The following is a 14329-nucleotide window of genomic DNA, read 5'->3' on the forward strand; positions in this document are numbered from 1 at the left end:
TTGCCCAGACTAGAGTGCAGTGGCCGCTCCCGGCCACTGCAGCCTCGCCTGCTGGGCTCCAGCGATCCTTCTGCCTCAGCCTTCCAAGTAGCCGGAATTACAGGCATGTGCTATCATGCCCAGCTGATTTTTTAAATTTTTATTGTAGAGATGAGGTCTCGCTGCCCAGGCGGGTCTTGAACCCGCGGGCTCAGGCAATCCACTCACCTCAGCCTCCCAAAGGCGCAGGATTACAGGCTGAGCCACCGAGCCCGGCTTTACTATAATCTTTTTAAAGGGGAATTAATAAATTAATATATTAACAAAAAACGAGACCATGCAGTAACCAATGATGACAATGTGTCATAAATCATGATTTATAATTTTTCTAAAGCTGCACAACTTTGGACAACTATAAAAGTCGGCCTACAGAAAACTGTAGTTAACTTCACAGTCTCTGAAGACAAATATCTCAGTCTAAAATTCCAGCAATTCTCAAGACTAGCTCTGTGGACTTTATCGATCCACTCAAATTCCTTATGATTTCCTGAAAGGACTGTCAGAAGGATGAAGTGAAACAGCATAGGACATACATGGTACTTAATAAGGCACCAGGCATGAAGTCAGTAATCGGTATATATTAGGCATCAAGCCTATATTATGGGACCTACCACATTTGGGTTGAAGTTGATGGTATAAACATGAATACACCCAGAGAAAGTGTACAGACTAAAGAGAAAGGGCTCTGAGATGCCTGCTGCAGTCAATATTGAAGAAGGGATCAGAGTAAGAAGACAACAGTAAAGATCAAGTCAGAAGAGAGAAAAACAAAACAAGAGGATGAAATGCTATAAAAGATTAAGCATGGTAATGTGGAGAGACTTTCTAGGAGTTGAAAGGCAATAGAGTATCATGGTTAAGTGTGTAGGGTGTGGAGCCAGAATTTCTTGGCTCAAATTCTGTCTCTGCCAAGCTAGATTTTTCAGGCAAATTAGCTTTTTGTTATGGACTAAATGTTTGTGTTCTCCCCAAAGACAGGGCTTTTATGGAAGTAATCTAGGTTAAGTGAGGTCATAAAGGCAGGCCCTGATCTGATAGGATCAGCGTCCTTATAAGAAAAGATACCAGAGCTCACTTGATCTCTCTGTCTCTGCATGCACCAACTGAGGGAAGGCCATATGAGGACACTGTGAGAAGGCAGCCACTTGTAAGTCAGGAAAAGAACTCTTACCAGAACCTAACCTTGCTGGTACCCTGACTTTGAATGTCTAGCCTCTAAAACTGAGAGAAAATACGTTGTATAAGCCATCCAGCCTATAGTATTTATATAGTACTTGATAGTATATCACAGCAGCCAGAGAAGATTAACTCTTTTCTAAGACTCAATTTCCTCATCTGAAAAACCAGGATGCTCCCAGCTCCTGTTTTATAAGTTGTTATGAGCATTACATGAGAAAAAGCATGCAATTCATTCATTTGCATGATAAAGGGTAAATGTTCAATAAATTGTAGATCACTATTATCATTATTATAGTTGCTGCATTTGGCAATCAGGATGGCAACAGTGACCTGGTAAGAACACTTTCAGTTCTGTGGTGCTGAAATACTCCAGGTCTGGGCCTAAACAAGTAAAGGAAAAAATACTAATTGCTTAGGAGTATGTGGAGCAATGAAAATTCTTACTCATGGCTGGTGGAAATGTGAAATGGTACAGTTACTCCGAAACTGGTGGTTTTGATTACTCATTACATGATCTCGCCAGTCCCTTGTATGTATAATCCAAACAGGAATGTGGATTTATATCCAATAAAAAATATGATCAAGAATATTCATAAGCAGTAGTCTTGATATTATTCTAAAAATGGAGACCAAATCAAATATCTATCAATAGGAAAATGGGTATATACAGTCTGTTCATTCAATGAGATATTGCATAGTAAAGAACTAACTCTAATGATATACAACCATGTGAATGAATCTGAGTCATAAAGAGTATAAAAAGACAGACTTGACACAGTAGGTACGGGGGGCTCTATTTATATGCCTTCAAAACTAATGCATGGTCATGGAGTCTAAACATTGGTTACTCTTGTAGAAGGGGATATTGACAAAAAGTGAGCACAAGGAGCCTATTAAGCGTGGAGAATAATGTATTTCTTGGCCTGTGTGGTGGTTTCTCTGATTTATACATATATGTAAAATTTCAGAGATGAACCTTTAATGATTTGTACATTCACGATGTGTAAAATACACCTCAGTACAAAAATAAAAAAATAACAAGGGGAGGAGGTCTTGTGTAGATGTCTCTTCTAAGAATGAGAAAACTCCTCTAATAAGCTTGGTTGTTCAGGTGAAATAAGATTAACAATATTTAAATTCTGTTGGAGAGATAAAAGGATTTTTTAATATCTTCCCCAAGTGTCAGAAATGTCACCATTTTAAGAAAATATTGAAGAGGCAGGAAATAAGAAGCATATTCCCTGATGCAGCAGACAGATTCATGTATGGCTCCCCATGATCCCCAACTCATAATGTTTGCACCCTTTTATGATCCCTTCTATGTGTATGTTGGTTAAGACCTTGTTTGCTGCTAAAGAATAGAATTCGGCAAAGGTGACAGAATGTATGTAATAAAATGGATGTAATTTTATAAGATTGTAACATTCATCTTGCTGGAGTCTCTCCCACAGTTGTTTGATCTGAAGAAGCTGAAATGCTCTGAGCTGCCCAAAACCCCAGTCACCTAAGCTGGGCTTGAACTCCTGATCCACAGTTGGGAGACAATAATGAGTGATGATAAATGAGTGATGTTTTAAGGTATAATGTGTGTGGTAATATAGTTACAAAGCAGTAACTAACTAATATACCTGAGAAGGCTGGAGAAGACGTGATCTAGAGTTTGCTGGGGGAATAACCATGCTGGGGATAAGAAGTGAGAAGGAAGCTGCAGGGATGAGTCAGATGCCGACAAATCAGAAAGGCAAAAAGCAAGAAAAACAAGTGTGTGGCCTTTATTCCTAACATAAAGTAGGTCATATGTTGAGACATCAGCAACAAGGGAGGTAGTGATAATTCAAACAACATGTGAGTAGATGTAATATACACAGCTGACCAGAGACAAAAGTAGATGTGGAGAAACCAGTTAGGAATCTGTTAGCATCATGTAGGCAAAAGATGATAATAGCTTGGCCTACAGTGCTAATGCTGCAGCTGATGGAATTAGTAAAGGTTATGGATTCAGGAAATGTGTCTGATGTAAAATGGCCAAGATTTGGGGATACTGGGTATGATGGAGATGGAGGTGGTAAGGGGTTGTCCAAGTTCAATTTTGGCCTTCTCCATTTTTGGAAAGGGCCATTTCAATAATGAGGGAAGATGAAAGGCATGGGCAAGATCGTGCACTCCTTTTTAGACATGATGAGCATGAGGTGCTTTTGAGATGTTGAAGTGAAGATGTGGAATTGGGGATGGGGAGAAGGCTGGGTCAGAAGGCTGGCTTAGCAGCCTGAAAGAACACTAAAGGGACAAGATGATGAATCTGCAGTGACACAAATCTACACATCTGATGGCTGCAGCTTCCCTTGGTAGCCCAGATGTGGCAATGACAAAGGCAAATGTAACTCTGAGGTTAAACAAAACAGGACAGCAAGAAGACAGCAAGAAGACCCTCAGGGAGGGTCTCTGAGCATCCGATTCACAAACTGAAGGATGGATGCATGCAGAGATGAATGGACAAACAAATGACGGACGGCGAAAGTGGAAAAGGGAGAGATGCAAAGTCAAAGCAGTAATGGAAGTAGAAACCCATAGAAAAAGAAAGGGCTGTCTTCTGAATTCCGAGGAAAATTTGAGATATCATTATTCACTATGACTGATAACACATGAATATCCAGCGACTTGGAAGGCTGAGGCGGAAGGACTGCCTAAGCCCAGCAGGTCGAGGCTGCAGTGGCCGTGAATGTGCCACTGCACTCCAGTCTGGGCAACAGAGTGAGACTCCAATTAAAAAAAAACACACAAAAAATTAATATTGCTAATAGGTAACTCTGGTTGAGCCACTTTGGATCAGGCAGTGCGCTAAGAAGTTTCCTATTATTTAATTACATTCCTAAACAGTCCAGTGATGCAGAAACTATTATCACTATATTCTTCAAATGTGGGCTAAGTTTAGCAGATGAGTGTATATATATATATGTTCACAATACAAATGGGCTTTTCTCCTTGGGCACAAAAAAATCTAAACCATATTTCCCAGTCTGATAAAATATGTAGCCTAATACCCAGTTCTAGTCAATAAAATGTAAATGAAAGTGCTCTGTGTGTGCAAGTGGATATGACTACTGCCCTTCTCTCCTATTCCTCTTGGCCAGGGCAACCTTAAAGCCACATACATTAGACTATATCTTATCCCTAAATAAATACATGTTACAGTATTTTCCTGCTGACCCATTTTGGACTATGGCATGCATGAGAAAAAAAGTTTGTTGGGTCACCAAAATTTTGGAGTTTATCTTCTGGAACAGGTAGCATTTGCTCAGCCTAACTTTTATAACAACGGCACAGCGAGATCACACAACTTCCCTAGGGTCACGAAACTGGTGAGTGGCAAATCATTAGAGCCTAGAGTCTGTCTCCTAAGCAGCGTACCATATTCCAACCAGAGTAAAGGCAATGTGTGTGTGATGGGGTGCCAAGACCCGCCTGAGTGGTAGGGATCCAGGCAGGCTGCGGACGCTGAGACCACTAGAATAAGTTCAGGAGCTGAAGGCCCATTCCCTCTTCCCTTCTTTGCTGTTTGGCACCTTCCACTAGCAGGGACTTTGATGATCTAAGCATGAAAGTTCTGAGAGTACGACAGGCATGGCTTACTTTAAGAATCCATTGTTCCCGTTTCTCCCAGACTGCGGTTTTGGCATTAAACTTAACATAACTCAAACTCAGGTCACATTTGGGAGTCTTTAATACGGTACAAGCTTCTTTTAAGATTTAATAGTATATTTGTAGAATTAGTATATACATACAAAGTGCTGTTTCAACCTTAATAATATAGATAAATATCTAGAGCTACTAGATACGGCCCAGCACAAACTTTGGGCTGGGCCACATTCATAAAGGCTCAGCACGAACTTTGGGCTGGGCCACGTTCCTAAGGGTCCAGCGCATACTTTGGACTAGGCTGCTTTCTTTTAAACTGGGTTTTAGCTACAGTTAGTATAGGGTTTTTTCTATTTATTATAGAAATCAAATTTATTTTATTCATAGAAAGTATTGTAGAATAGGTTATGCTACGTCAGTGAATTATGTCAGTTCAAGCATGATCAAACATGGTATTTTGAGATTTAATAAGAATACAGCTAACTTTAGAAATTACATTGTTTCCATTTTCTACATTTGCGGTTTTGGCTTTAATACAATTTACATTTATATTTGGGTTTTATTTTTTAGAAGCTTTATTGCTGATGATCAGGATTAGGAATTAGAAACTTTTATAAAAGTTAAAATAGATTTATAGGATTTCGGAACAGCCATTTTGTTAAGAGATTGTAATCAATTGTTCCCAGAAATGGCCCAGCGTGATCTTTTGACTGAGCTACATTCCTTAGGAATTGATTTGGGCTATAATTAAGAGTTTCTATAGTGTAGGTAGAATAAGTGTAAAATAGAGAGGACTTGGGATTTAGGTTGGTTATTGGGTGTTGCATATGCATAGGTTTTAAAAGTTATTGATTATTAGAATATTACAATATTAGATTTGCTGTATTGCTTTTAAGAAATATTAACCAAGCATGAGAAACAGTGAGATAGTTTTGGGATCCTCATTCCTCATGCTTGGGGAAACACCTGGTGGGTGGGGGATGCCCCTCATCCACCAGGCTCTATGTTCATGTAAAAGTCTTGTGATTTAATTGGGATTGTTCTTCCTCATGCCTGAGGAAACACCTGGTGGGTGGGGGATGCCCCCTCCTGCACCTGGCTTTGTGTTCACGTGAAAGACTTGTGAGACTGTCTGTGTAAAAATTGGGGATAAATACCCGCTGTAAGTTTCAATAAACGGCTTCTGTTTAATTCACTGAACAGTTGTCCATTTTCTTTCTCTTTCTTCTTCTTTATATCTATCCCTCTATCTTTCTTTCAATATCTATCCCTACGAGTCACCGACGCCATCACACCTTCCAAGGGACCTCCTAAACCTCTCTTCGGGGGCTGGCCCCCTGAAGGTGGGAATTTAGGAGGGCCACAGTTCAGAGGGCTATATACTCCAGGAGGGCCACAACAGGAAACTGTCCAGGAGGGTCATAAACTGTCCATAAAATTTCAGGCACAGTGATACCCTGTCTGAAGGCTACACACTTGTTTTTCTTGCTTTTTGCCTTACTGATTTCTCAGCATCTGACTCATCCCTGCAGCTTCCTTCTCACTTCTGGTGGTTTGTAGGCTGCCATGACACATACTGCCAGACTCTCAGCTATGCAGACTCTCAGCTACCTACCTGCATAGGTACTTTGGTACAGGCCTCTCTTCACCATCCATAGTTCTTGCCGATGTTCTAGTAGGCAGAGCAGCTCTGGGTTGGGAACTGGATGCCCTGTGCATGGAGAAATAAAAGGAGTATGAGTATACAGGTACAGACAAGAGGAAAAATCTCAAGTTGAAAGGAGTATATACCTTCAACATACTGCAATGCAACCCGCAAAAAAGAAGCCCCTCCCCACGAATTAACCTAAGTCAGTAAGATTCAACCTCCCTATGCATAAAAATTACCTACCAATGCCTGGTTCCAAAAACAGAAGAAATTAAAACAAGTCTCTGAGCATAAGGAATGAGCACTGATAGTTTTTAAAGCTTTCCAAGTGATTCTGGTGCCCAGGAATGGGTGAAAAACGCTGGACTAATTTGGAGAATGGTATCTACTGAGAATCAGCTGTCTGAGGTAAGCAGGTGGCCTAAATCAGTTATCCCTTCTGAAGAAAAATTCTTTAATCCAGGTTGGGAGGACAGAACTGTATGCAGGGGCCTGTTGCTCTAGTCACTGTGGTCTTACAAGGGTGCTGGCTCTAAGAGCTAGACCAAGGAGGGAAAGCAGACAGAGAGAACTGGGCTGGTACCTACTAAGCACTGCCTCAGGGCTTCTCATTAGGTGAAGTAGTAAATGATTTTCAGAGTGAAACCAGTATGAGGTGGTCTTCTGTTACATGCAAACACATTTTACTTAAAAAGATACCAGTAGAACTAATGACAAACACCTTCTTAGCACCTGTCTAAATCTCCTGCTTACTAGAGACCCTCCTGTTATCCATAGGGCCTATTAACTGGGCTGTGAGAACATTGGACTCAACCAGGCTGGGCCGATCACTTTCCCTCTTGTGGGAATTTGGAATAAGGACATCAGATTGAGGCCAGCTTATGCTAGACACTGGAATGAAAGTGTTGACAAGGATTGTGTTTCTTACACAATAATCCCTGATGGTGATACACAGAAACCAAGAAAGAGGTCAGACCACAACAAGCTGAGGCTGCCGGGAAAAGATGGGCTCCTGAGGCCTCAACCAGCCATGCTTAGAAAAAGAGAGTAAAAAGAAAGAGACTGTGGGTCCCCCACATGGGAGAGAAATGAGGTCTTACCCAGTGAGACCAGGAGTCTGCAGGTATCCAGCATCACCTCCTGGTACAGGGTTCTCTGGGCCAGGTCCAGGTGTTCCCATTCCTCCTCAGTGAAGATCACAGCCACATCTTCAAATGATACAAAAGCCTGGAAAGTCAAACAGAGGTGAAGGGGTAGCTGTGCAGCTATTAGATGAAATTGGAGTCTATTGATTGGTTACTGGCAAAAAGTCCAGAGAAACCCAAGGTTTGAACCACTGGGCTCTCCTGAGAACCTAGCTCTGTGGAGGTAGATGGTACAGAATACAAAGGTGTGGGAGAGACAAAAGTCTCCTACGTGGGAAGCCATTAGAGAATGACACAAGACAATGATAATCCCATGTGGACTGTGAGGTGCAGACAGTAAGTGTTCTGGGATGTTGGAAGAGTGGATAAAAAAAAATTCATATAATGATAGCAGCAGGAGCAGCTGAGCCTCGCTGGTCTGTGCTGTTTGCCTGTACCTGAGGGCTTTATGTGGAAACTAAAAGTCTCCAGGTCTGGAATCTGACACCTGAGGTTTAAATTCAGTCTCTTGAAGCTAAATGTACCAGATGTGTGACCTTGGGGAAGTCTCTTAATATCTTTGAGCCTCAATTTCCATATCAATACAGTAATAGTTCCTACTTCACCAGATTATTGTAGGAATTGAAGAGAAAAATGTTCATAAAGCAAACACCATAGCACCCAGCACATGTCACAATGTGTTTGTGAACTTTATTAATCATCCCATAGCCCATGAGGTAAATGTCATCACACCCTCTATTCTATAATCAGCAAATTGAGACTCAGAGAGTCAGGTCACTCAGAGTAATATGTTTAATGAGCGAGGCAGAGTTTGAACCCAGGTCCCTCTGGTCCAGAATTTATGTGTACTCCCCATAGTTCTCCATCACCACAATGACAAAAGCAAGAAACATTTCCAGTGATTTTTACAGTTAAAACCACTTCAGCCACTGCCGAACATATTTCCATAGATGTGGAAGGAAAAGTAGAGTGTTTCCTCATCTGCCTCTCAGATGAAGCACCTGAAGAGGTCCCAACTGCCTGGGGCTTGGCAGGGTTCAAACAAGCTGCCGCTGTGACTTGCAGACTCTCTGGGAGATTCCACAATGAGCCACTAGCCTGGTCTTTTTATTTCTGAGCCACTGTCAGCACAGTTCCCTATGGTACTGCTATTTAAGTAAAAGGCCACACAACTGGCCAAGGACAATGCAGGCTGTCGCTCTAAGAACCTAGGCAGTCGCCTTTACCACAATGGCTGTCCTAGGTGAGGATAGGATGGTAGCATGAGGATCCATCAGATGACCACACAAGATACATCTTAGCAGCTGTCAAGAGCCCTTGGCAAACCCCCTAGACATTCTCATGCCTCTTTGGACAAAAAACATTCCCTTTGTCCATGCAGTTCCCTTTGCCTAGAAGTTTCCCCTATAGGGAAAATATCCCTCACTGCCATGCTCACCAGCAAGAGAAAGGCCTTCACCCTCTCCTGGCAAAGTTTACTTTAGTGTCACCCTCGGGGTTCCCAACCCATTGTGAGTAAGTGTTGATTAAAAATTTAGGCTTGCCAGAAGCAGTGACTTGTGCCAGCAATCCCAGCTCTTTGGGAGGTTGAGGAGGAAAAATCACTTGGGGGCAGGATTTTGAGACCAGCCTGAGCAACATAGTGAGGCATCCCTCATCTCTAAAAAATAAAAATAAATTAGCTGAATGTGGTGGCATGCAAAGTTGCAGTGAATTATGATCATGCCTCTACACTCCAACTTGGGTGACAGAGTGAGATCCCAACTCTAGGGGAAACAAACAAAAAAAAAGAATTTTAAAATGTAGGCTCTCATGTCAACATACTGAATATGTTTCTACTTCTTATAAGCTATATGACCTAGGATAGTCAATCTGAGTCTCCAGTTCCTCTTCTGTAAAACAAGGAAAAGGAATGAAACTTACTAGAGGAGGAGGGGATTAACTGAGGTGATAAACAGACACTGTCCCTCGGTGCATATCAAGGGCTCATATCAAGGGCTTGATGGAGACCAGTGCATAACAAGGACTCAATGGAGACCAGTTGTTTTTAGTATTTTTCCTATTTGCTCCTGCAGAATCCTGGGAAAGTTCAATGCAAGGGACAAGCCCCACAAACAACAGGGGACAATGATAGAGAAAAGTGGATAACGAGCTTGGCATGTTCATGAGAGAACAGAATGGAGAGAGTTATCCAGGTAGACTGGGTAGAGACTTTGCAGCCATGGTTGGGAGGAGGGGAAAGGGAGGTTAGATTAAATGTAAGTATGATGCAAGCCTCAGAGGGTACAGTCTTATTCATCAAACACAGAGTAAGTGGAACAAGGGCTGTTCCAGGACTGGGGATGGAAGAAAGAACAGGAGCTCACATGATGGGTTGGGAGCAGATCCGCAACAATAAAGGTAACGTCAGAGGCCTCTAGAAAACAACAAAGAATGACATGACAACAAAGATTAGAAGTGTCTTTAGATGAGGCAACAAGGCTGGAATGAAGTTAGAGAATAGGTCAGGTGAGGAAAAGTGAATAAATGACAAGTCCAGAAGGTGACCAGGGCAATGATGATGAAACAGGGTGACAAGCGGGAGAGTGACTTGAGGCCTGTTGTGTGCTTACATTTCAGGAGACACACATTTCTGTACACTGTCATTAATGGATACTGTAATGGATTTGCTTTTCAAACATGAGTAAATATGTTAAACAGGAAAATAAGTGAAAAGCCAAATTCACTTGTAATAAACAGATGGCACCAGCAAAGAGCAATCCGATGACTGTCTTCTATCTGTAGGGGGAATTTCCGACTATCAGAGAAGCGGCAATATCAAACAAATCGCTATTTCCACTTCACCTCTGCCCTTGAGGTTCTCGTTCCCTCTCCCGGTTTTCAGCTAAAGTCAGACCCCGGCTGCAGTGAGCCCCTAAGCTAACAGCAGGACCTGGGGAATCCCTCCCCAGAAATGACATCCAGAGTGATGTTCTTTGAAGAGTGGAGGACACACGTCCCAAGCTTACCCTCTCCAGTCTCAACAGAGAGAATCATTAACCCTCGCATTTCAGACCCGAGGATACGGAGGCCCAGGGCAGCGAGTAGGTTAGAGCCATGCTCAAGGTGAGAGCCAGAAATGGGCCCCCTGGGCTGGAAGTGATTAGGCCTGCTCCCTTCCCCCAACCTACACCAGGGCCCCCAGACCGGAAGGCATCAGAAGGGAAAGGCGAAGTGTCCGGAATCTCTTATTTCACAGCAGATGGGCCGCGCGGGGGCCTGCGGGGCCCTCCACTCACCGACGCCGGCGCCGCCATGAAACCCCGTGGGCGGAGCGAGGCCGGGAGTGGCGGCGACAAAAGTCGGCCCGGCGGGCTCAGCCGACCCCTCACTCCATCCCCGGGTGGCGTCGGACTTCAGTCTCCGCCGCGTAAAATGCGCGCAGGTGCACGGCGCGGTGGGGACAGAAGGCTGGCCGGTCTCAGGGTCCCTGAAGCGCACGGCGGACCACCCTGCTGGGGGCGGGTCGCCGCTCGCACAAAACGGGCGAGGGGGTCCCGTTCTCCTGGCTGTCCTCTGGGAAGCAGCCTCTGTCCAGCCTTCTAGCCTGTGGAAAGCAGGTAAGGACAGGGCAGCCACGACCGGAAGACGTCCGGACACTCAACGCCGGAAGCCCCACCCTCGCGGCCACAGGAAACGCGCCTCCGCGCTTTGCGCCCGTGTCCCCGCCTGACCCCCGACGCTCGGGCACTGCCTTCTGGGTAATGTAGTTTCTGGCCTGAATCCGGGTGGAACTCGGAGAAACGGAGTCCAAAGGTTCCAAAGAGCGGGCGTGGCCTCGCTTCCTCTGGGACAGCGGTCCCGAACCTATTTGGCATCAGGGACCGGTTTCGTGGAAGAAGCTTTTTTACACGAATGGGCGTGGGGGTGGTCTCGGGATGATTCAAGCGCATTACATCTATTGTGCATTTTATTTCGATTATGATGACATTGTAATATAGAGTGAAATAATTATACAACCCATCATAGTTCAGAATCAGTGGCGCCCCTGAGCTTATTGTCCTGCAACTAGACAGTCCCATCTGGGGTGATGGGAGACAGTGACACTTGAAGTGTATTGCTTATGTCCAGTCCACTCCATAATCTCATTTTTGGTTGCTGTCACTGCAGAAAACCCTGCTTTACGAAGATAGAATGTTGGAAATAAATAGAAGCAAGTTTTTCAGCGCTAATCTGACAGGAGGTGCAGCTCAGGGAGCCATGGGGAGCGACTGTAAATAAAGATGAAACTTCTCTGGCTCAGCCTCCTCTCACCTCCTGCTGTGCAGCCTGTTGGGCCACAGACCTGTCAGTGGCCCAGGGCTTAGGGACCTCTGCCTAGGAGACATGCACACATTTCCGTAGCCACTGGAGGAAATGGCCCACACTCAGGAGTCTCTAATAGGTGACCTATGCCTTGGCTTTCTTTCCTTTGTCCCCCCTCCTGTACCAGCACTTCTCTCTCTGAGTCTTGAGATCGAGATTTATGAGAAAAAGATGATCCTTTAATACAATAATATTAAATGTTCCCCTGTCAGTCATTTCCAGTCTACATCGCATTACCTGGGAACTTGCTGCAGATACAAGTTCTCAGGCCCCACTTCAGACCCACTGAATCACATACTTCCGGATGAGCCCAGCACTTCCCTTAAGTCCTCCAGGGAATTTTGAAACTCCAAAACATTTGAGCAACTGGACTCTTTAAATTCCAGTGAATAAATGAGACAAGACTGCCTATTTGGTGGGAGATTAACTAAAAATTGCACTGGGCCTGGAACATGAGAAATATGTAAGAGTGGTTGCTGTCATTATCCTATGTTATTGGCAACATAGTCACAAGGATTTTACATACACTGCTGTGGTAGAGTACTTTGTCAGAGATACTTTGCAGACTCATTGGTGATATTTGTTGAAACATAAAATACACTGACTCTCTGACTTAACAGGGAGTCTCATGCATAATGTTTTAAATTTTACATAACAACACACTTTTGTGCCATTTGGCTCATTTAAAAAAATAGTATATGTAGTAGGGTTTCATAGTCTACAGGTAGACCTATTGCCCAAGGGATACTTTCTTGCAGGTCACATGATTCAACACCTAAAACCACTGCAACTAACTAACTACCCATAGGCCTAAGCGGAGAGTGGAGCTGATGTGGTTTCTAGTTTTTGGCATAAAATGGCATGTTCTTCTCTAATTCACAGCATCTAGAATCTCACCTCTCTCATGCTTCACCTCCAGCCCCTAGGGTAACCAGAACCAGGGACAAATGAGTGACCATGAGACGGTCCAGCCGGTGTCCAACAGCTCAGGGTTACCAGGTCTTGTACTCATCAAGACATTTTCAGGCTGTCATCCAAATGTGTGGCCCACAAGAAGAGAGAGATAACTCTTGAGCAATGTGAAAAGTAAAAAGTATTAAGTCCAAAAAGTCATCCTCAGGATGGAGCAGAAATGAGAAAACATAATGAAGATATTTTTTGCAACGACTTCCACCCATATTCCATTGCCCACTACTCATTTACATTGCCTACATGTAAGAAAAACTGAGACGTGCTGTCCTCTAGAGTGTCCAGAAAGAGAGAATGGGACGGTCACCCAGACATTTTATAGCATAGTCCATTAATTTGGTCATCAAATATCCATTTTATTATTTATCCTTGTACATTCTATGCTTTCACTTGCTCCTTAATGTGACAAACCAAAACTCCCATCAAGTCTCTGACCTCATCTAAATGTTAGGATCTCAGGGCGATGTGTGTGTTATGCATCTAGTCCAGATTTTGTTCCTCTAAGACCAGGAAGCTCTAAAATAAACCTAAAAACTCGTCTCCATTCACACCCAATATACAGTTGCAATCTAGAGACATGTTGGAAGGACTGCTCAAACTTCTGGGGAAAAAAATTCCAGCCTAGATTGCTATACACAGTAAAAGTGTCCCTTTAGAGTAGTGTGAAGTAATATGAGAAATTTAATGGTAGGAATATAAAATGGTACAGCCACTCTTGAAATTAGTTAAGCAGTTTCTTACAAAAAAACTAAAGATATACTTCTATGAAACCCCAGCAATTGCAATCTTGGGCATTTATCCCAGAAAAATGAAAACATGCTCACGCAGAAACTTATGCACAAATTTATACAAATAGCAACTTTAGTCCCCAGATGGAAATGATCAAAATGTCTCTCAACAAATGAAAGGTTAAATAAACTGTGGTATATTCATAGCAATAAATACTACTTAGCAATAAAAAAGAACAAAGTTTTTTTTTTTTTTTGAGTCAGAATCTCACTCAGTCGCCCAGGCTGGAGTGCAGTGGCATGTTCATGGCCACCCTGGCGTCGACCTGCTGGGCTCAGGCAATTCTTCTGCCTCAACCTTCCAAGTAGCCAGAACTATAGATGTGCACTACCATGCCTGGCTAATTTTTTTATTTATAAGAAGAAATTATTGATACATACAACTTGTATTGATCTCAAGTGCATTATGCTGAGTAAAAAAAAAAAAAAAGCCAGTCCTAAAAAAAAGTTGTGTACTGTATGATTCCATTTATATAATGACAAAACTAGAGAAATGAGAGTAAAGATTACTGGTTGCCAGGGGTGAGGGATGCTGTGTGTGTGTGTGTGTGTGTGTGTGTGTGTGTGTGTGTGTGAGAGGG

At 43.2% G+C, this 14329-nt stretch overlaps 1 protein-coding gene across 1 annotated transcript in view; it reads right to left on the reverse strand.

Moving 5' to 3' along the window:
• Positions 1–10943, reverse strand: part of ZNF599 (zinc finger protein 599) — a 16022-nt gene extending 5079 nt beyond the window's left edge. Inside the window, exons 1-3 of the mRNA XM_008059264.1 lie at positions 10926–10943; positions 7603–7729; positions 6470–6565 (exon numbers count right to left, since the gene is read on the reverse strand). Of these exons, the coding sequence (XP_008057455.1) occupies positions 6470–6565; positions 7603–7729; positions 10926–10943 (241 nt within the window). The remainder of the gene's footprint in view (positions 1–6469; positions 6566–7602; positions 7730–10925) is intronic.
• Positions 10944–14329: the final 3386 nt, after the last annotated feature.

This window comes from Carlito syrichta, unplaced genomic scaffold (genome assembly GCF_000164805.1).
Source record: "Carlito syrichta isolate Samal-C Ts95f unplaced genomic scaffold, Tarsius_syrichta-2.0.1 Scaffold303984, whole genome shotgun sequence".
Lineage (NCBI taxonomy): Eukaryota > Metazoa > Chordata > Mammalia > Primates > Tarsiidae > Carlito > Carlito syrichta.